General features: G+C 35.0%; 1 protein-coding gene across 5 annotated transcripts in view; it reads right to left on the bottom strand.

Annotated features, from left to right (window-relative positions):
• The window catches only part of RAP1GDS1 (Rap1 GTPase-GDP dissociation stimulator 1), a 164,459-nt gene that overhangs the window by 82,958 nt on the left and 63,258 nt on the right, over positions 1 to 18,243 (bottom strand). For 4 of the 5 annotated variants that reach the window (XM_087434622.1, XM_087434623.1, XM_087434621.1 and 1 more), the window contains exons 3-4: positions 18,110 to 18,232; positions 10,956 to 11,081 (exon numbers count right to left, since the gene is read on the bottom strand). In XM_087434622.1, coding sequence (XP_087290748.1) covers positions 10,956 to 11,081; positions 18,110 to 18,232 — 249 coding nt within the window. Of the gene's footprint in view, positions 1 to 10,955; positions 11,082 to 18,051; positions 18,233 to 18,243 lie in introns of those variants that run through there. The other variant, XM_014787903.2, reaches the window with a different exon arrangement.

The following is an 18,243-nucleotide window of genomic DNA, read 5'->3' as shown; positions in this document are numbered from 1 at the left end:
AACAGGTGAAATTAGGGTAGTAAAGATAAGGGGAAAAAAACAGATTTAAACACAAACACCAAAAAAACCCCCAAAATCTTATTTTTGCAGAGCTTTATAATTAGACTTTCCCCACCCTATCTAAGACTCATTAATCAGGAAAGGAAAATTCCAAAGGCCCTTCAGGCTTTGACTCAGGGACTAGGAGGGAACCTGGTATTCAAGGGACAAAAAATATTTACTCGGCAACCATATGACAACTTCTTGAACTCAAGAAAAATCATCTAATATTTCTGCCATGTGCAATGCTCCCTCACATGTTACCTCCACTTTCCTATCTATAAAACTGGTAACAACTACTTCAAAACTACTATTCCATCTCTTTAACAAGGCATTACCTTTTTCATAACAAAGTACTTGGAAATTAATCAAGCATTGGGGAAAAACACAGCTATATATATGTGTTCTTTGCCCTACAATTTTCATTAAGGTAACAATTATATAGAATCTTAGATTTTTAAATGCCATTTTAATAAACAAGAGGGATTTGAATGTGATATCAAGTACAAAAATGGAAAGATTACAGTTCCTCAAAGTGTGAACTATCTGAAGGGTTAGTTAAGAATTTAACATTGCCTAAACTTGGCACAGTACTTTGCAAGAACCAAATTGATAACAAAAAATCCCATCCTACTTTCTGCTCCAGTCGGTATCTACCACATCACACCTGGCCTACTGGAATGGCTTCCTGATATCTCTGCCTCACCTCTCTTCCATTCCAATCCAAACTATAATGCTTCCATGAAACTGAAAATATCAATTTCAAGTTATTTTCAGTGGCTCTTTCCTGTCCATACATTAAAGTACAAAGTAACTCCTTAGCCTACACATATTTTAAGTGCACAATACACAATAAGTGAGCACAAAATCAAGACCTCTAACTACAGTAAACCTCCACTAACATTTTGTTATTTAAAAAAATCAAACCTTCATGACTGTTTATAACATGCCCCACAGTGCCAATTCTGAACTCTTCCTCCACACCACAAGTTTCCTACTATCAACTTGCCACTGACTTTTATTAACAGCGGGGCTTGACTTTTACTTGACTGGGAAGACAGAGGTCATGCTAGAAACATTCTTTTGACTGCCCTCTTTACTACCTTTAAGGTAGTATTTTTTTGTGTGTGAGGAGGACTAGCCCTGAGCTAACATCCGATGCCAATCGTCTCCTTTTTTTTTCCCTTGAGGAAGAGTGGCCCTGAGCTAACATCTGTGCCCATCTTCCTCTACTTTATATGGGACGCTGCCACAGCATGGCTCACCAAGCAGTGCGTTGGCGGCGCCGGGGATCCGAACCTGTGAACCCCGGGCCGCCGAAGCGGAACGCGCGCACTTAACCACTTGTGCCACCAGGCCGGCCCCAAGGTAGTATTTTTTCACACATTCACCTATCCTCTGTCGTTTTTCTTGAAGGCAGAAATGTCTTTTCCCATTCTAATACCAACCCCGTTACCCGCATTCATGATTTCATTTTTTTCTTCTTTCATCTATGATCTTTCTCCAACAATTATCCGCTCCAGGAAATTTACTCTGCCCTTGTCCAGAGGATCCTAGCCCAACAAATATGTTCCTGTCAGCACTCTATATTACTCTCACAATGCTGTCCCCTTCCCTCAAACTATTGTCTCTTCTTTTCTCATTAAACTTCTAGAAAGTTAACACTCTCCCCTTCATTTCCTCATTACTCACCATAGCCGTTGAAATTTGACTTATCTCTCCACAAGACTCAACATAAAGATGTTTCTTAAAACATGAGTGCCTGTTGATCAAATCATCAAAATTAACCTTTTTTTTTGGCAGTACTTGGCACTGTTTACCCCCCAACTCTTTGGAATCCATGACAATAAACTTGTTTTCCTCGAATCTTTCAGTGCTTCTTCACAAGCTCCTTGATTTCTTCTACACCCTAAACGTGGCTGTTTTCCTTTAAACATTTCGTCTATTCCCACGAGTCAACTATGACTTTTAAGGGCACAAATTCCGAATCTCTGTCACCTGAATGTGACGACAGCACTTCAAGTTCAACACACCTCCGAACATATTCACCTGGTTGAGACCTCACTATTTCTGTTGTTGGTGTTATTCAGACTCAAATTTTGGATTCATGGACTCCTCTCTCTTACTTGATATCTTCTTGGATTCTTACACAGACACACACACACACACACACACACACTCCTCTTACTTCCTGTTCTTTCTTTCATTTTTCCAAGCTTGAAAAGAAACAATAGCCTTCTAACTGGTTATTCATCTAGTCCACTGCCCAACGGTCTGTAAGTAGGAATGTGCATCAGAATCATTTAGGGAGCTTTTGCAGAATATACATGATAGGTTGGATTCTAGTCTCAGAGACTGATATAATGGTTCCAGGGTGTGGCAAAGAAAATGCATTTTGAAAACATTCCCTAAGTGTTTCAGATGCACACTTCTTATTAAGAATAACTGCCTATTTTACAATGTACATCTCTTTCAAATTCCCTTTTTCTATGGTATCAGTTTGAACATTTAACTCTTGCTCAAACACCTTCAATGGCTCCCCACTGTACACGCCCTTCTCCAATCTGGGTTCCAGACATAGCTCCCCACTATATTATCTCCCTTTTAAAATGCTTTTCTGTGCTCCTGAAAAATCTTTAACTCTCTCTCCACAGGTGAAATCCTATGCAGATTAAATGCTTCCTTCCCCATAAACACCACTGGAAGAGCTCAAACACAAATGAGCTCCCTCCTAGAACTATATTGTGTATCCTCTTCTTACAGTATTTATCACAGTGTCTTGTTTTTTCACTTATTGATATAAATATTCCATTACCTTGAATGCACTATAACTTCCTTAAATATATGAGACACACTTGGACAATTAAATGGAAGTGATTATCAGCAAAACCATTTTTCCCCTCACATTATTTGCATTGATTTTCTAGAACAAAGGTTATTATAACTTATAATATAAGTTATTATTATATATTATATATTATAATATATTATTATATATTATATATTATATTATTATAAACTACTTATAGGCGGATACTGACTGGCTAGAAATCTCACCTGAAGTAGACGCTTGTGGCCCAACGTTGAAATTCTCCTGAGACTAGGAATGCTAATGTCTAACCAATCACTATAAGTTGTGTAGAAGGCAGAAGCTAGTCAACTGCCGATTACCTGTTCTGATCAAGGTCCCAAAAGTATGAATTTCCTCTCCCTAAATTTTATTTTGAGGCTGTCAATTTTTTGTTGATTTTTTTCCTGAAAGTCAAATTTGGAGGGAGAAAAAATTAGAGGCAATTTTGTCTTCCACTTTAATTGCACAAACCCCATAAGAAAACAATTACTGTTGTAGGTCATACTTTAAAGTTTTGTTTTGTGTTTTTTTTTGTGAGGAAGATCAGCCCTGAGCCAACATCTGCCAATCCTCTTCTTTTCGCTGAGGAAGACCAGCCCTGGGCTAATATCCGTGCCAATCTTCCTCCACTTTATATGGGACGCCGCCACAGCATGGCTCGACAAGCAGTGCATCGGTGCATGCCTGGGATCCGAACCGGCCAACCCCGGGCTGCCGCAGCGGAGCGCATGCACTTAACTGCTTGCGTCACCGGGCCAGCCCCCCATACTTTAAAGTTTTATATGTATGCGTATATGTATATAAGTATGTATTTATATTATATATATTTTTTCTCCCCATCCCCTCAGGTAGGACTGAAAACAACAGTCATTTCCCATAGAAGAGAAATAGTATGCTTTCTGGATATGTGGAGGAGTTTTTCAAACCTTTTATTTTGAAATAATTAGAGGCTCACAAGGAATTGCAAAAAAAAAAAAGTACAAAAAGGTCCCAGGTACCCTCCATCCAGCTTGCTCCAATGGTAACATTTATATAACTCTAGTACCATATCCCAACCAGGAAACTGACAATTGATACAATCTACAGACATTATTCAGATTTCATCAGTTTTTATATAAACTTGTGTATGTGTGTGGGCATGTATGGTTCTAAGCAATTTCATCACATGTATAGATTCATGTAACCACCATCAATATGTGGTATTTTTAAATGTTCACTTTCATACAAATCAGCTTTTTATCAAATCAGTAACAGGCTTAAAAATCAAAGATGAGCATTTTTTTTGGTCTCACAAAATAGACCTTGGATGCATTAAACAACACAGAAATTGAGCAGGTATAATGAATTCAAAGTAGAATTGTATTTTGGTTTATAATAAACTAGAAAATACATTCAAGTCAAAACTTCTTCAGATTTTTAAGTTGTATGCTTGACACAAGTTCAACTACCAAAAAATACCAACATATTTGGGCTATACTGCCTAAACGGCACTATCTTTGCTACAGTACTCTGTATTATTTCTTAAATTCTGTTGAAGATTTGACACAAGAAATAATCATATGAAGAACACGTGGGCAATTTTTGTAGAACTATTATTGAAGACGCTGTCTCTAACGCCAGCCAATATCCTTTGCATATTTTTAGAGGAACGTGTACAGAATCATCTAGGGAGCTAATGATATCCTGATGATAAATCTCTTCTAGCATTTGTCTCAATAGCTTTTTTTGATTGAAGAACTAGAATATCCCTCTTTAACATAAAATAAAAATTAGACAGCATATCAAGTTTTCTTTTCACCTAGGCTGCTAAGAAGCTCAAATTAGGGCCGGCCCTGTGGCTTAGCGGTTAAGTGCGCGTGTTGCGCTGCTGGCGGCCCGGGTTCGGATCCCGGGCGCGCACCGACGCGCCGTTTCTCTGGCCATGCTGAGGCCGCATCCCACATACAGCAACTAGAAGGATGTGCAACTATGATGTACAACTATCTACTAGGGCTTTGGGGGAAAAAAATAAATAAAATTAAAAGAAAAAAAAAAAAGAAGCCCAAATTAAATTAGTACTCATTATAGTAAGTATATTATCCCTGATTCTTACTAGATTTATCTTTGCCTCTCCTTACGTGGCTTCTCGCCTTTTTATCTTTATTTTCAATATCTTGTGTAAATTAGTGTAGGTATTAGATTATGTCACAGCACACTTTTTAGAAATAATAATGTTATGGACTGAATGTGTCCCCCAAAATTCATTTATTGATATTCTAAGTCCTGACGTGATGGTATTAGGAGGCAGTTAGGTCATCAAGGTAGAATGCTCGTGAATGGGATTAGTGCGTCTTTATAAGAAGAGGTACTAATCCCATTCTCTCTTCTTAGCTCTCCGCCATGTGAGGATACACAAGAAGAAGGACGTGGGCAAATCAGGGAGAGTGTCCTCACCAGATACTGAATCTACTGGCAGCTTGATCTGGGTTGGACTTCCCAGCCTCCAGAACTATGAGGAACAAATGTTAGTTGTTTAAGCCACCAATCTGTGGTATTTTGTTACAGCAGCCCAAGCTGACTATGACAAATGATCATACACAAATGCTATGTATTTTCTTTGCCTAGCAGTTCAAAATTTATATTGTACGTCTATATATAAACCTTATTTAATCCACACAACAAGTCCACTTTATCAATGAGGAAACTAAAATTCAGGAAGATTAAATGACAACGTAGTAAATGGTAAAACTGGAAATCCTACCAGTCAATTTCCTGCAGGTAAGCAGGAAATCCTGCAATATTTCCTTCCAGGGGGCATACTAAAATTTCATTTATTTATAACTATATTAATTTTAAAATGAACTACATTTCTTTTATAAACAATGCACCGTTTGCTTAATTTCCAAAAAATGGCTCCAATTACTACTCCTGTCATCCATTTACTTTTATTCTGATCAAAAACCACATATTTAGTGTGTACTATGTAACTGTCCACAAGTTTATGTTCCTTTGTGCTTTTTATCTTCTCCACCTTATTAAAAGCTCTTTAATGGCATGAACCTTTTTCAGAACTTATGACAGTGTTACAAAACAGCATCTAATTACATATTTAGGACATCTTTACAATGGAGTATTTTCATGTGATAATAGCCATAATTTCTGTCTCTAAAAGGAGCAGTTGCATATAGTTGTTTATTCTTCTATACATGATGTACTTTGATAATAAACCCATTCACAAAATACAACAGATTAACTGATGAAAGTTGAAAAATCTTATTTCTACATTTATGGGCTGATTATTCTATTTTACTCTAAAACTGAATACTGAAAAAAAGTAGGGTAAATATATAGACCTGCAAAACCCTTTAATAACATAATTAATCAAATACTTAACCTAATTTATATCACTGAAATAAACCTTTACTTTAAATGCCAGACATAAATAGTTCCCTGTTGAATATAACTGCCGCAAATACACTTTGACTATTTAGGCAATTTCAAGGCATGTCTGTATTGTATTAATATATACTTATCTAACCAACTTACATTACAAAATACTACAGAATTATTGCTAATTATTTTCCAGCATTTGTAGTCAGAACAATAAATTCTTTCTTCACCCTTTACATAAAAATTACGTAGCATAGTTAGAATCACTAATATGCAAATAGGTCCATGCATGTATTTGGGCATTCTTTCCATTTACACTTGAAGTCAATGAAATAAACAATATTTATTTCACTTCATAAACACTGGCAAGCCTGATTACCACCTCATTTTGAATATTTTTTCATCAGTAAGCAAGAATCTAATTTTCTCTATATCATGTAAGATAGCACACCATATAAGCTTAAGTGTGCCTCTTTCCAATAACAGGAATAATTATATAATAACAAGCATTAATTTTATTTCTGTAAACATATTTGTTTACTTTTGATATATATTAATTCAAATTGTATATTATTCTTGCTCTGGTATACCAAAAGGCACAAATATTTAATTTTGTGTTATCATTGTCTTCTAGCCTCTACCAAATAACTTTTAACCAGTATATCCAGTATCAATTATTTCCTGAGCTCAAGCAGTAACATCTGCAAACAGAGAAAACTCAGTCTCCAATCACCCATTTATCCCCATGAATTATAAACACAGGGGGTGGGAATTTAACACGAAGCTCTTCAATACTATAAGGCCATTTGAGTATATCAGCAATGTAAAATGTGCACAGCTATATAAACAAAACTAATCATTGAAAGAAGGGAATACCACCAAGATGGCCAGATAAGGAGGAAAAAAGAACTCATTTTTTTCCATATCATCTTTGAGAGGAATGTGTCATCAAAGAGGCCAAAGGTATACATTTCTGAAATTAATACTACATCTTTATTTAAAATCACATTCCCTAGCATAACCCATCACAGCCTTGCTGATTTCTTTCCAAATCAAAATACAATTTTTCTCTTTTCTTTGATCTAAAAGATGTCAAACTTCTCATAAAAAGAGTTATTTTGGCAAAGTTGAAGGGCAAAAGAGTTTTAAAACGTTGCCTATATCAGAAGTCTGTTTGGATACTTCAAAAGAGAAATCCATAACTGAAGTGCCCTGGAGGCTCTCTGGAAGAACAGAAAAAAGACCAGGCGTTTTAAATAAAAATGTTCCCACCCAGTGATTCTTTCATCTTCATATGCAAAGAGACTGGGATTCAAAAACTTCATCAGCAACAAAGCCCCACCTCGTCCCATTTAACAGTTTTATCAGTCTGTTACCTGATGTTAGGATTACATAAGCGAGTTTCCTTCCATTAGGTAGAGTTCCTAAAATGGGAACTGTCAAAGCTGGTAAAAGTGAAATCTAACCCACTTTTTTCAAAGATTTCCATGGATTTTATGGTGAGTCTAATTCTTTTTACAGTTGTAGCTCTCCTCCTTTCAACCAAACTATGTTAACAGAAATACGCTAGCAAATACTTTACTTTTTAATTGTCAAAATAAAAAAAAAATCTATAAAATATACACACACTTCTTAAATTTTTATCTCTAATAGTGAATTTCTTATGGTACTTTCTGTATACATTGGCTTTACAATCTATTGTAAGCCTGGTATCACTCTACCCACACTAAAAAATTATTCATTTGGAGTACATTTATAAAATGTAACTAAACTGATAAGTCCAACAGTTAAGTTTGATAAAACACAAACGTGAATTTTACAATGTATTATTTGTGAGGCCAGCCTGGTGGTGTAGTGGTTAAGTTCACACGCTCCACTTTGGCGGCCCGGGGTTCATGCGTTTGGAGCCTGGGCACAGACCTACACACCGCTCATCGGCCCATGCTGTGGCAGCGTCCCACATATAAAATAGAGGAAGGCTGGTACAGATGTTAGCTCAGCGACAATCTTCCTCAAGCAAAAATACGAGGATTGGCAACAGATGTTAGCTCAGGGCCAATCTTCCACACCAAAAAAAAAGTGTTACTTGTAAGAAAAAGATTTCTTGTATTTACAAGGCTGTCATGTATAGTTTTCTATTCTCCCTTTAAGAATGAAGCATGACATTCTTAAGAAGGTTAATTATTTAATTAAAATAGAAGCTATTCAATACTTTTTAAAAGATTTTATTTATTCAGCTTTTTCCCCCCAAAGCCCCAGTAGATAGTTGTATGTCATAGGTTCACATCCTTCTAGTTGCTGTACGCGGGACTCGGCCTCGCGTTGGACGGAGAAGTGGTGCCTCCGGGCACTCCCGGGATCCAAACCTGGGCCGCCAGCATCAGAGCGCGCGCACTTAACCGCCAAGCCACAGAGCCGGCCCTCAATACTTTTTAAAAAGAGAAATCTGATTTCTGGGTTTTCTCAAACTCCCAATTGTCATAAAATATAATGAGAAATGCATTTCAAGTAAATTCACAAATCAACCACACAGCATCACATTTACAGACTTCTATATCATTCTTATAATTCAAATAAAGGTGCTGTACTATTCCTACAATTATTCTGGAGAAATCACCAAGGCATTCACAAAGATTTAATTTCAAATAAAAGGATAAGAAAGCATACAGTCTTATGGAAATCATATGCAAAGGAGAGTATGGTACAATGAACATATTTCATCACATGATTTACAGTAATAAACCACTTCTTATATTTATTCATTTTTAAGACTACTAACTTCATTTTCCTTAGACAAGGTTTAAAAGTATTAAAAATAGCCTATATTCACTATGCTTAATTTTCGACTCAACTATAATTTCCATTGAATGAAATGAGAATAAAGTAGTTATAAATATTTATAAATAAATGCAACAAAAAACTTAACTTCATAGCCTAAAGCATAGCCACAGAGTTAATACTGTATACCTCATAAGAACAGAGTAAAAGAATATGATAAACACTATAATAATGGACTTCAGTTTCATCAAAACGATAATCTTATTAAGTAGACATTTATTACCCTAACTTCAAGGTTCTTTAGAGTACACAGGAAATAAAATTACTCTGTGCCCATAAAAATCATAGCAGTATGAGACAATAGATCACTATGGGTGTTTCTTCCATTGTGCCAATATTAAGTAAAACTCCTGGACAAACGTACTCAAAATAGATAATATTTCCTATGTTCAAACAATGCATAATTCAAGAATAAGTAAACTGAACAAGGATAAAAGAATACTTTTGATAGCCTTAAATTCCAGTAGTAAACACAGAAGGATAAGAATAAAAACAGTAATGATCAGTGCTCTCCAAATACATGCCATCAATCTTTGACTTTTACTCTGCAGAGGGCTTTTTAAAATATATTGTTAAAATTAATCATACAAAATATACATCAAATGGTTCATTCTTGAAAGCTAACATTATAAGCTATGGTGTTTAATAAAAATCCTAAATATGAAAATGCAAAGTCAGAAACATAAAGCACTAGAATTTTGTAAATAAAGCTAATACCCTAGGATAAAACGAACTGGAATGAAGGAACAGATAGGTAAATTTATAAGCGGTACTGGGGAGTGGAAACTGTAAGTTAAAATTCATATTAAGACATTCATGTCCTCAGACATAATATATAATGTTCCAGAAAAAGTAAGAAAAGGAGAATAAATGAGGCTAGCCTTACTACTATTGCTACAGACAAGTTATAACTGAAAGCTGTAGCTTCAATCTTTTTTTCCACTTCTTTCTTTTATCATAAATGAATATGTTTATGACCGTTTTTTCTATCTGGCTTATATGCACAAATCACGTTCTGAAGCATTGTCTGTTATAAAAGGGCTATGTCTTTAGTGTATAAACTCACTTGGGAAAATAAACTCTAAAAGTTACCCTAGTTATATAAATAGAACTAAATTCCTAGGAGATTTTAAAGGTAAATATTAAAATATGTGCTTTGGCTCAGAAAATTGAAGTCTAATGAAAACCAGGACAAAGCCTAATTAAATTAAATGTACTCAAGATTTTGCTGTATTTTGTTTACATATATGTGGCAAGTAGATGTAGAAAATGTAAAATTTTTGTAAGACACCCATAGCCAAGTTCTTGCTTTCTCTTTGCCTAGTAGAAAAGTGTATTATTATAGAAAGTGGTGAGGATGACAACGACATTATGACAAAGAGGAATGGAGTTAATGCAGATGCAGTAGGCCAATCTAGCTTTTGAGAAGATAATGGTTTTTATGAATGCTTGTATTGAATTGTAAGTAATTAAAAATGTATTTGGACAGACTTAGGAACTTTAAAAAACTCTGTTCATATCTCATTTAGAGATAGTAATTGAATAAAATCTAATTGAAAAGACATATTTTTTTTCTAAAATTAAAAGCCCCAATTTCTTAGAAATTGACTTACTTTCCTCTGAAAATATCATTTGTGATAGGAGAGAAAAAGAATCTATTTCCTGTAACTTCTTAAGAATACTATGGCCCAAATTTCCATCAGTTCTGCTAAATAAGCAGAGCTAAGCCATACTGGCCCACGTTAGTGTCTTAGTCAGCCTAGCAAAGACAGTGCTAATACTAAAAGTGGAATTAGTCTGAAAATCATAATTCTTAAACAAAAGTTGATAAGTGTATCACTGATATGTCAACACTTACGGCTATCATAACATATGTTTCCTAGAGCCCTGCCCGTTTGAAGCAGCACTTCCTGGTCTTTGCTATTTAGCAGCTGCACCAGTGGTGAAATCAATCCAGCATCCACACATGGAATTCGCATAAATTCTGAAAATAAGAGACATATTTAATTAAAAATCTAAAGATTCACAATTACATAAATCACTTCCCTTAATAAAATAAATACCTACTATTAAAATGGTTAAGGTGGTTTACTGTTTGAAGAGTACATTTCTGTTCAAAAGTACTATTTACAATCCTTCTAAATCCTTCATGAAATAAGTACACAAAAATGAGTGAGGTCATATTTTTCTTTGCTGATAGTTTCTGCCATAAAACAAAAGGATTTTTAATTAACTTTCATTATACCTAATTTATCACTATCTTCTTGTAATAACTGGCTGTGCTAGGAAAGCAACATGTGATGATGGAAACCCTGGAAATATTCTTTCCACGAGCCTGATAATTATTGAAGTACTACAGTTATAAACTAAGCCAACCAACTGCAGAATTTTTCACTATATGTTCTCCAAAAGCCAAAATATAAAATGTTTAAAAAGGTTGAAGTGAATTATTAAAATTAACAGGTTCTTTTCAATTGGAAGACCTAATGAAACTATTCCTTATCTTCATTTCTACTCTTTATTAAAATCCATTTTATGGATCACTCACAATTGCTGTTGTACCCATGCATTCATAGGTGTAAAACACCAAATGTTAAGCTTTCTTATATTTCAAAGTCATTTTTTTCCCTAGCTTTATATAGTATACCATTCTCAATTTATTGATTCCCAATGATACCATCACAGTCATGATTAGACAAACTTTTTTACAGTGTCTCATGAGAAACTACTACAAAATTTAAGGATAATGAAGATACCTAATTGACGAAAGTTGTCCAATAATCAATATTAGAATCATCATTTTGGACATCATGACTTGCTGTAAGGATGTTCTGGTCAATAAAGTCAGTCAACAAAGATCTAATTCCTCAACCTATAACCCATCCTACTAAAAAATCACTATCTTTTCACTCTCACTTTCAAGAGGGTCCACTCCTTAGTTTGTTCCACAAGTACCCTCATAAGCAGTTCTCCCTCTTTCCCTGCATTTTCAAATTCTTAGAGCACATCATATAGGGCTGTTATGTGAGCTGTTACCTCTGAAACAACTTCTTTTCTCCCTAACATAGCTATTAAGTCACAAAGGTATTCCTCTACCTAAATAAAGGATTGCATTCCTATATCTCTTACTTACTTACCACTATATTATTGAAAACCCTCTATAATTTAAACTTTCAAAATTAAGAGTACTTCCTACTTCTAAAGCTAACCTTTAAGTTTATCATTAACGTTCTTTTTTTAACACAGTAGTATGAGGTATCCCATCACCTATTAGAAAAACAAATTATGCTACATGCTTCCATGAATTCAATGACCACCTACAGGAGATGACATATCAATCTACTTGTCTACCTCTTAAATTAACGGTTACTTTAGAATCTTTATAGATTTCAAATCTTAAATTAACATGTCACCAACTCAAATTCATCAAATTAAAGATAGATATTCACTACCCTTTACATCTCTCCCTATGCTTAGTTTCCAACAGTGGGATCATTTTAATGACTACTAAAATAAGAAATTTAGGAATGGTCTGATTTGCACTCATTTCATAAATGCAACTTGTTTTATTTTATTGTTGCTATTCTTCAGGCAATGATGACATTGATGAATTACAATTTTTCTTTCCTTTTGTGTTCTAATTGTCTATATGATACCAACCTATCTTTCAAAATTTAGATGCTACATCAATAGCTTCAGGTATTCTCGAAATGATAAAGGGTAAATACTTATAGAAAAATTGTGGAATCGAATAAAACTGTTCTGAACTGTTTTTTATTCAAAAGCACATCGAAGAACACCTTAAACATACACAATGTATATGTCAATTATATCTCAGTTTTTTTTAAAAAAGCCTATAAAGATAAAACAAAACTAGTATATTCCTCAGCTTTCCATCAATATAAAGGCAACAATGCCAGTTCCTGGAGAAAGTAAATACCTTCTAAACCTTTGCTTTTCAGTCAATTTGCTTTTTAACTGAGGAGTGGAGCTCTCCTTAGGTAGTTTTAAAGACATGAAGTTACACGCCTCAGATGAATATATGTAAAAATATACCAGGAATTTATCAGGAATATGTTTAAAATATTATATATGTATATTATATTGGAGAGGCTATAGAATGGCTGAGATGGTCATCCTTCTTCAAAGGGGTTCCCACTACATACATCCCTGGTTCACAGCACATGAGCCTGTTACCTGATCACAGCTGGCTGGACTCTGACTCAAGTCCAGCCTATATGCAATCTGACCAACAGCCTATTAGATGGTCTAGTTTGAAAGATCTGCTAAACAGGGCAATAGCGATGAACTAAAAAAAAATCAGATCCTGTCTCTTGGCAATTTGAACTCCAAACAGAGAATGAAAAGTTCTTGGGGAGGTGAAGGGAAGGACTGTCAGGGGAAGCTGACTCAAAGATACATATGGAATGACAGTGAGCAGAAATCAAAGTTAGTGGAAGCCACTAGGCAATAGAAGGCAGAAACCACTAAGTACTTGTATGATTTGTATGTGTATATGCATGTCTATACAAGATAGAATTCATTTTGTTTTTTGCATAATATGTGGACTTCAATGTAGAAATTCAATACAGAGGCTTAAGGAAGCCTCTATCTTCTATCTTATATGCTCTATCTCAATATCAACCCAAATTTAGCAACATAAAGTTGATTTCTATCTAAAAGTAATATTTTTTTCCTTTGATTGTAGCAAAACATTTAATAAGTGCTTGTTGATTGATTGAACATTTCTATTTCTTTCTAAATCCTTGTTATTTCTAAATCCAGTGTTAACTTTCTTTTTACTTTTACTTTCCCAAATCTACTTGAATTACATATTTATTCAGCAGCATCATAAAGTACAAGCTGTGATGAAAACCACAAAATAAAATTATTTTCTTTTACGGAGATTCATAAAATCCATTTTTTACATATCTATGTATCAAATATTAAAAAGCTGATTCACATGTACTTTTCTCATTTTCAACTACCTGAAGGAACTAAATCTATTTCATTAAAACTCTTTTTTAACTCTATAAGCCAAATAAAAACAGTGAGTGCTAGAGTCTACCTTAAAGTTTGTTAAACTAAATAGTAAGGCATATTCAGAGTTTTGAATTTCTCTAATACCTCTTTATAATTAACTCTTGACTTTTTATATTTTTCTTCGGAAGAACAAGGAAAACTATGAAGATGAATATAAAAGAATGAGTGACTTTTATATGTGAGTTGAACTGACATTTTTCATTCATACTCTTTTTTTTGTTTTGTTTTGCTTTAATGGGTTACTTTCTAATCACAATGGAGAAACAGACCTGGGGAAACAGGAAAATGGAACAAATGCAGAAAAATTATACTAATCTTAATGTAGTCCCTCATCTATGCATATTAGGTGAACTATATGAAATTGCCAATATTCAATTGTTTTTGGCCTACAAAAGCACTTTCATGTGAAATTGTTTCTGAATCCTTTCTGAAAGGGTAACAGGAAACCCCTCTGCTTTTGTATGTATTGCCTTTTTTTAAAAAAAAAAACTGTAACTGATTCTTACAAAATGACTGAGGGTAAGCTTCCAACACTGAATGTTAAGGCATACTTGAAGCTACTTGACAACATGGTGCTTTTTTCTTTTTTTTTGTGAGGAAGATCAGCCCTGAGCTAACATCTGCCAATCCTCCTCTTTTTGCTGAGGAAGACTGGCCCTGGGCTAACATCCGCGCCCGTCTTCCTCCACTTTATATGGGATGCCGCCACAGCATGGCTTGACAAGCAGTGCATCAGTGCATGCCCGGGATCCGAACCGGCGAACCCCAGGCCACCGCAGCGGAGCGCACACACTTAACCGCTTGCGCCACTGGGCCGGCCCCTCCACATGGTGCATTTTTTGAATATCAATTTTATTCAATGATTCTTCTAGGCACACACACATTTTATACTAAAATAAACATATACTTGTTATGGAGTAGAGGGCAAAATTAAAATAAATAAATTTATAAGACAAAACAGGAGACTTCCATGTTTCTGGTGATACCCTCCCCAGTTCATCCCGGGTGTACACTTTCACTCTTGTTAAGAGCAATCAAGTGGCAAAGTTTGATAAACACTTTAGCAACCTGATAAAGTATAGATGGGGGGAAAAAAGCGCATAATGTTGATCCAAACTACTGATTCCATCTTACTTTAGACTGAGATTTGGTTCTCAAGCTTTACAGGCATCAGAATCACCTGGAGGACTTAAAACAGATGGCTGGGCCCCACTCCAGAGTCCCTGACACAGTAGGTGTATGAGAGGGTCCATGAATTTGCATCTAACCAGTTCCCAGTGATTCTGATGCTGCTGGTCCAAGGCAGGAAACCACTGTTTTGGAGGAACAGAGGAACAGATGTAAAGTGGCTCAACTTTTGTTTGCCTTTACACATTTTTAGCTTCAGTCACCAGCCTAACCTGTCAGGTCATATGCTGCTATCCCTGCACTCAGACCACTATCATAAAATCTCAGCTACTGAAGAAAAGTGAAACAAGAGGAAACAAGGTGAAACATAAATCCCCAGCTTTACCACCAATTACCTGTGTGAAGACAGGCAAGATATTTAACCTCTCTGTTTTCTCACGTGCATAAAACAACCCATCTCCTATGGGGTTGTTATGAGAATTTGAAATAATGTACCTAACACCTGGCACAATGTACACACATACCACCACCTAGTTTTAGAAATTTATTATTAATATTAGATACCTTGAGAGTACAATTCTGTAAAGGAGGAAATATTCATAGATACTTCCCGTCTTGCTTATTTTGCCTCAAATCAGTCTTAAATCTATTACATAGAGGAATACTTTCTTTAAAAGGTATCAAAATCTTTTACTATAATTTATGGTCATAGCTATGCTCCTACCTTAAACTCGTCCATGGAACTTCTTAATAATCCTCTGGATTTTGAACATCAGCACATAGTCAGGTTTGTTAATTTTTAGATTTTTTTTTCTATGTGCAAATTTAAACATAATTATATTTTATGATTAATCTGAATCTAAGAAGTATATGGTAATATTTTTTTCCTCTATAGTTATAAAAAGGTGCACAGCAGAGTGAAGACGAACAAATCAAATACCGATATCTTTTTTTCTCTGGTTCATACAATCTTCTTCATTGTCAAGTTTCTAACAAGAAGAAATATAAGCCCAATTAATATACTCTGTTGGATCATGTTGCATTTCTGAAGATAGGTATTTGTTTTAAAAAGAAGACTTTAACCCACTTTCTCAGCCAGTCACTTAAAAAAACAATGTGGTGATTAAGTAATAAACAACCATGTAAATTATCCCATTTTAAACAGTAGAGGTTAGTGATATGCCCTTAACAAGCCTCTGATTAGACGTATAAATGCTAAAAATTCTATTATGTCTTTAGAACATAGCTGTCATCTACTAGAGTATTACTAGCAGCAGAGGTCTCAGGAAACTGTGACAAGTATTATGAAGACTGGTATTATTAAGTAAGATCATACAGGAATGGCAATCCATTTCACAAAAATCTATCCAAAATTTCTATCTGCTACAGTGTGTGTGCTAATTCTTAAGAAAAAAGGGTTAAACATAAAAACTGATTTCTGGAAATCTATACAGTGATTCTAATGAGGTCAAAAACAAACTACTTGATCTTAAAAATCAAGCTGCTTTGCATCTAAGATGATCCAGATAGTGGTTGGTCTAGGTTAACAAACAATGTCTGGAGGGGTTCCATTTTCAAACTAGATCTGCTTCAGGAGTTCTCCGTTGTTCCAACGTAACCACTATCTATTCAGAACAGTTCGAATCTGCCTGAAGTACGCTAAATACTCCCAGACCACCAGGGAACCTTTGAACATTTATGATTAGCTCGAATCCAAAGCACAGCAGAGGGATTATATAATTACACCAGCTCAGACGTGACATACAAATAAGAGGTGGCCAGTTTCCAGTTAACAACCAGAAAATGATTTACCAGTATAGAACTTCATTGGAACTTGAAAGACATTTGAGAACCTCTAAATAAAATGAAAAAATTTCATGGCAATTTTCTTTTGTAACACACATATGAACAAGTTACTTTACTGGGCCAAAAACAAATACTGGTACTTTACAATGCCACCTGCCATAGGGATTACACAACGTATAAAATTACTTGTCTAAGATTGAAGCCAGAATTTTTAAGTTTCCTCTATTTAAAGTATAATATATGCAACTTACTAAAATAAAAGGCCCAAAAATAATATCAAACTTGGACAAACTGAGGCACACTAAAGGTATTACATTTAGTATGGCCTTCCCTTATGCTTAAAACTTGCCTTGAGAGGTCAGTGTTTTTCTCAAACTGACTGAATTAAAATCATGTGCAAACATTCCTGCTACAATAAAATTCTTCCAAAGAATCTCTCACTGGATATAAACCATAAATAGTGGGATGGATTAGCCATTATATAATCTCAGCTTTACTGGCATTGTTGTTTTTCCAGAGTATTCTTACACGGAAACTTAAGAAATAAACGTTTTCCACAAAGGTGAATTCAGAAAACAGAACATATATTCCAACTGCACTGCTGCAGTCAAGTGTCAATACCAGCAGGATAGGCCAGACTGAAAAAAAATAGTGACTTGATCCAGGTATAACAGAAATAAACACATACATTGAAAAAGGTGAGCTCCCCTGTGACAACGAAGATGAATGACTCAGTGGAAAGCTCAAGAATTCTATAACCAAAGTAATAAATGAGACAGGTGCAGTTGGGACTAACAGTGCTTTCCTTTAATTCTGCTCTGAGGGAATGGAATAGCAAATGGGAGATGCATGAATAGAATGACTATAACTACAGTCATTTTAAACACATGGAAAAAAGTCAAAGAAAAGAGCAATACAAAGAAACAAAAAATATCTAGTCTACAAAATTAAAACATAAATTAATAAAACATACTGACAAGTAAGGTGTAAAACTGAAGATGTTCCCAGCAGAAAAGTTCTTGAGGAAAACCTCACCATTTTTGGCTACTTCTGCTATGATGTTAGCTACTTTGGCTGTGCAGGAAGACTGTGGGATCAACAGACTTGCAAACAGTTGAAGTATTCCACTTCCCTGGATTTTTTCACTTGTTTCCATATCTGAAAGAGAT

Source organism: Ceratotherium simum, chromosome 8, assembly GCF_057802395.1.
Source record: "Ceratotherium simum simum isolate JZ-2026a chromosome 8, ASM5780239v1, whole genome shotgun sequence".
Classification (NCBI taxonomy): Eukaryota; Metazoa; Chordata; class Mammalia; order Perissodactyla; family Rhinocerotidae; genus Ceratotherium; species Ceratotherium simum.
Note: the sequence above shows the minus strand (reverse complement) of the source record. Positions and strands in the feature narration are given on the sequence as shown.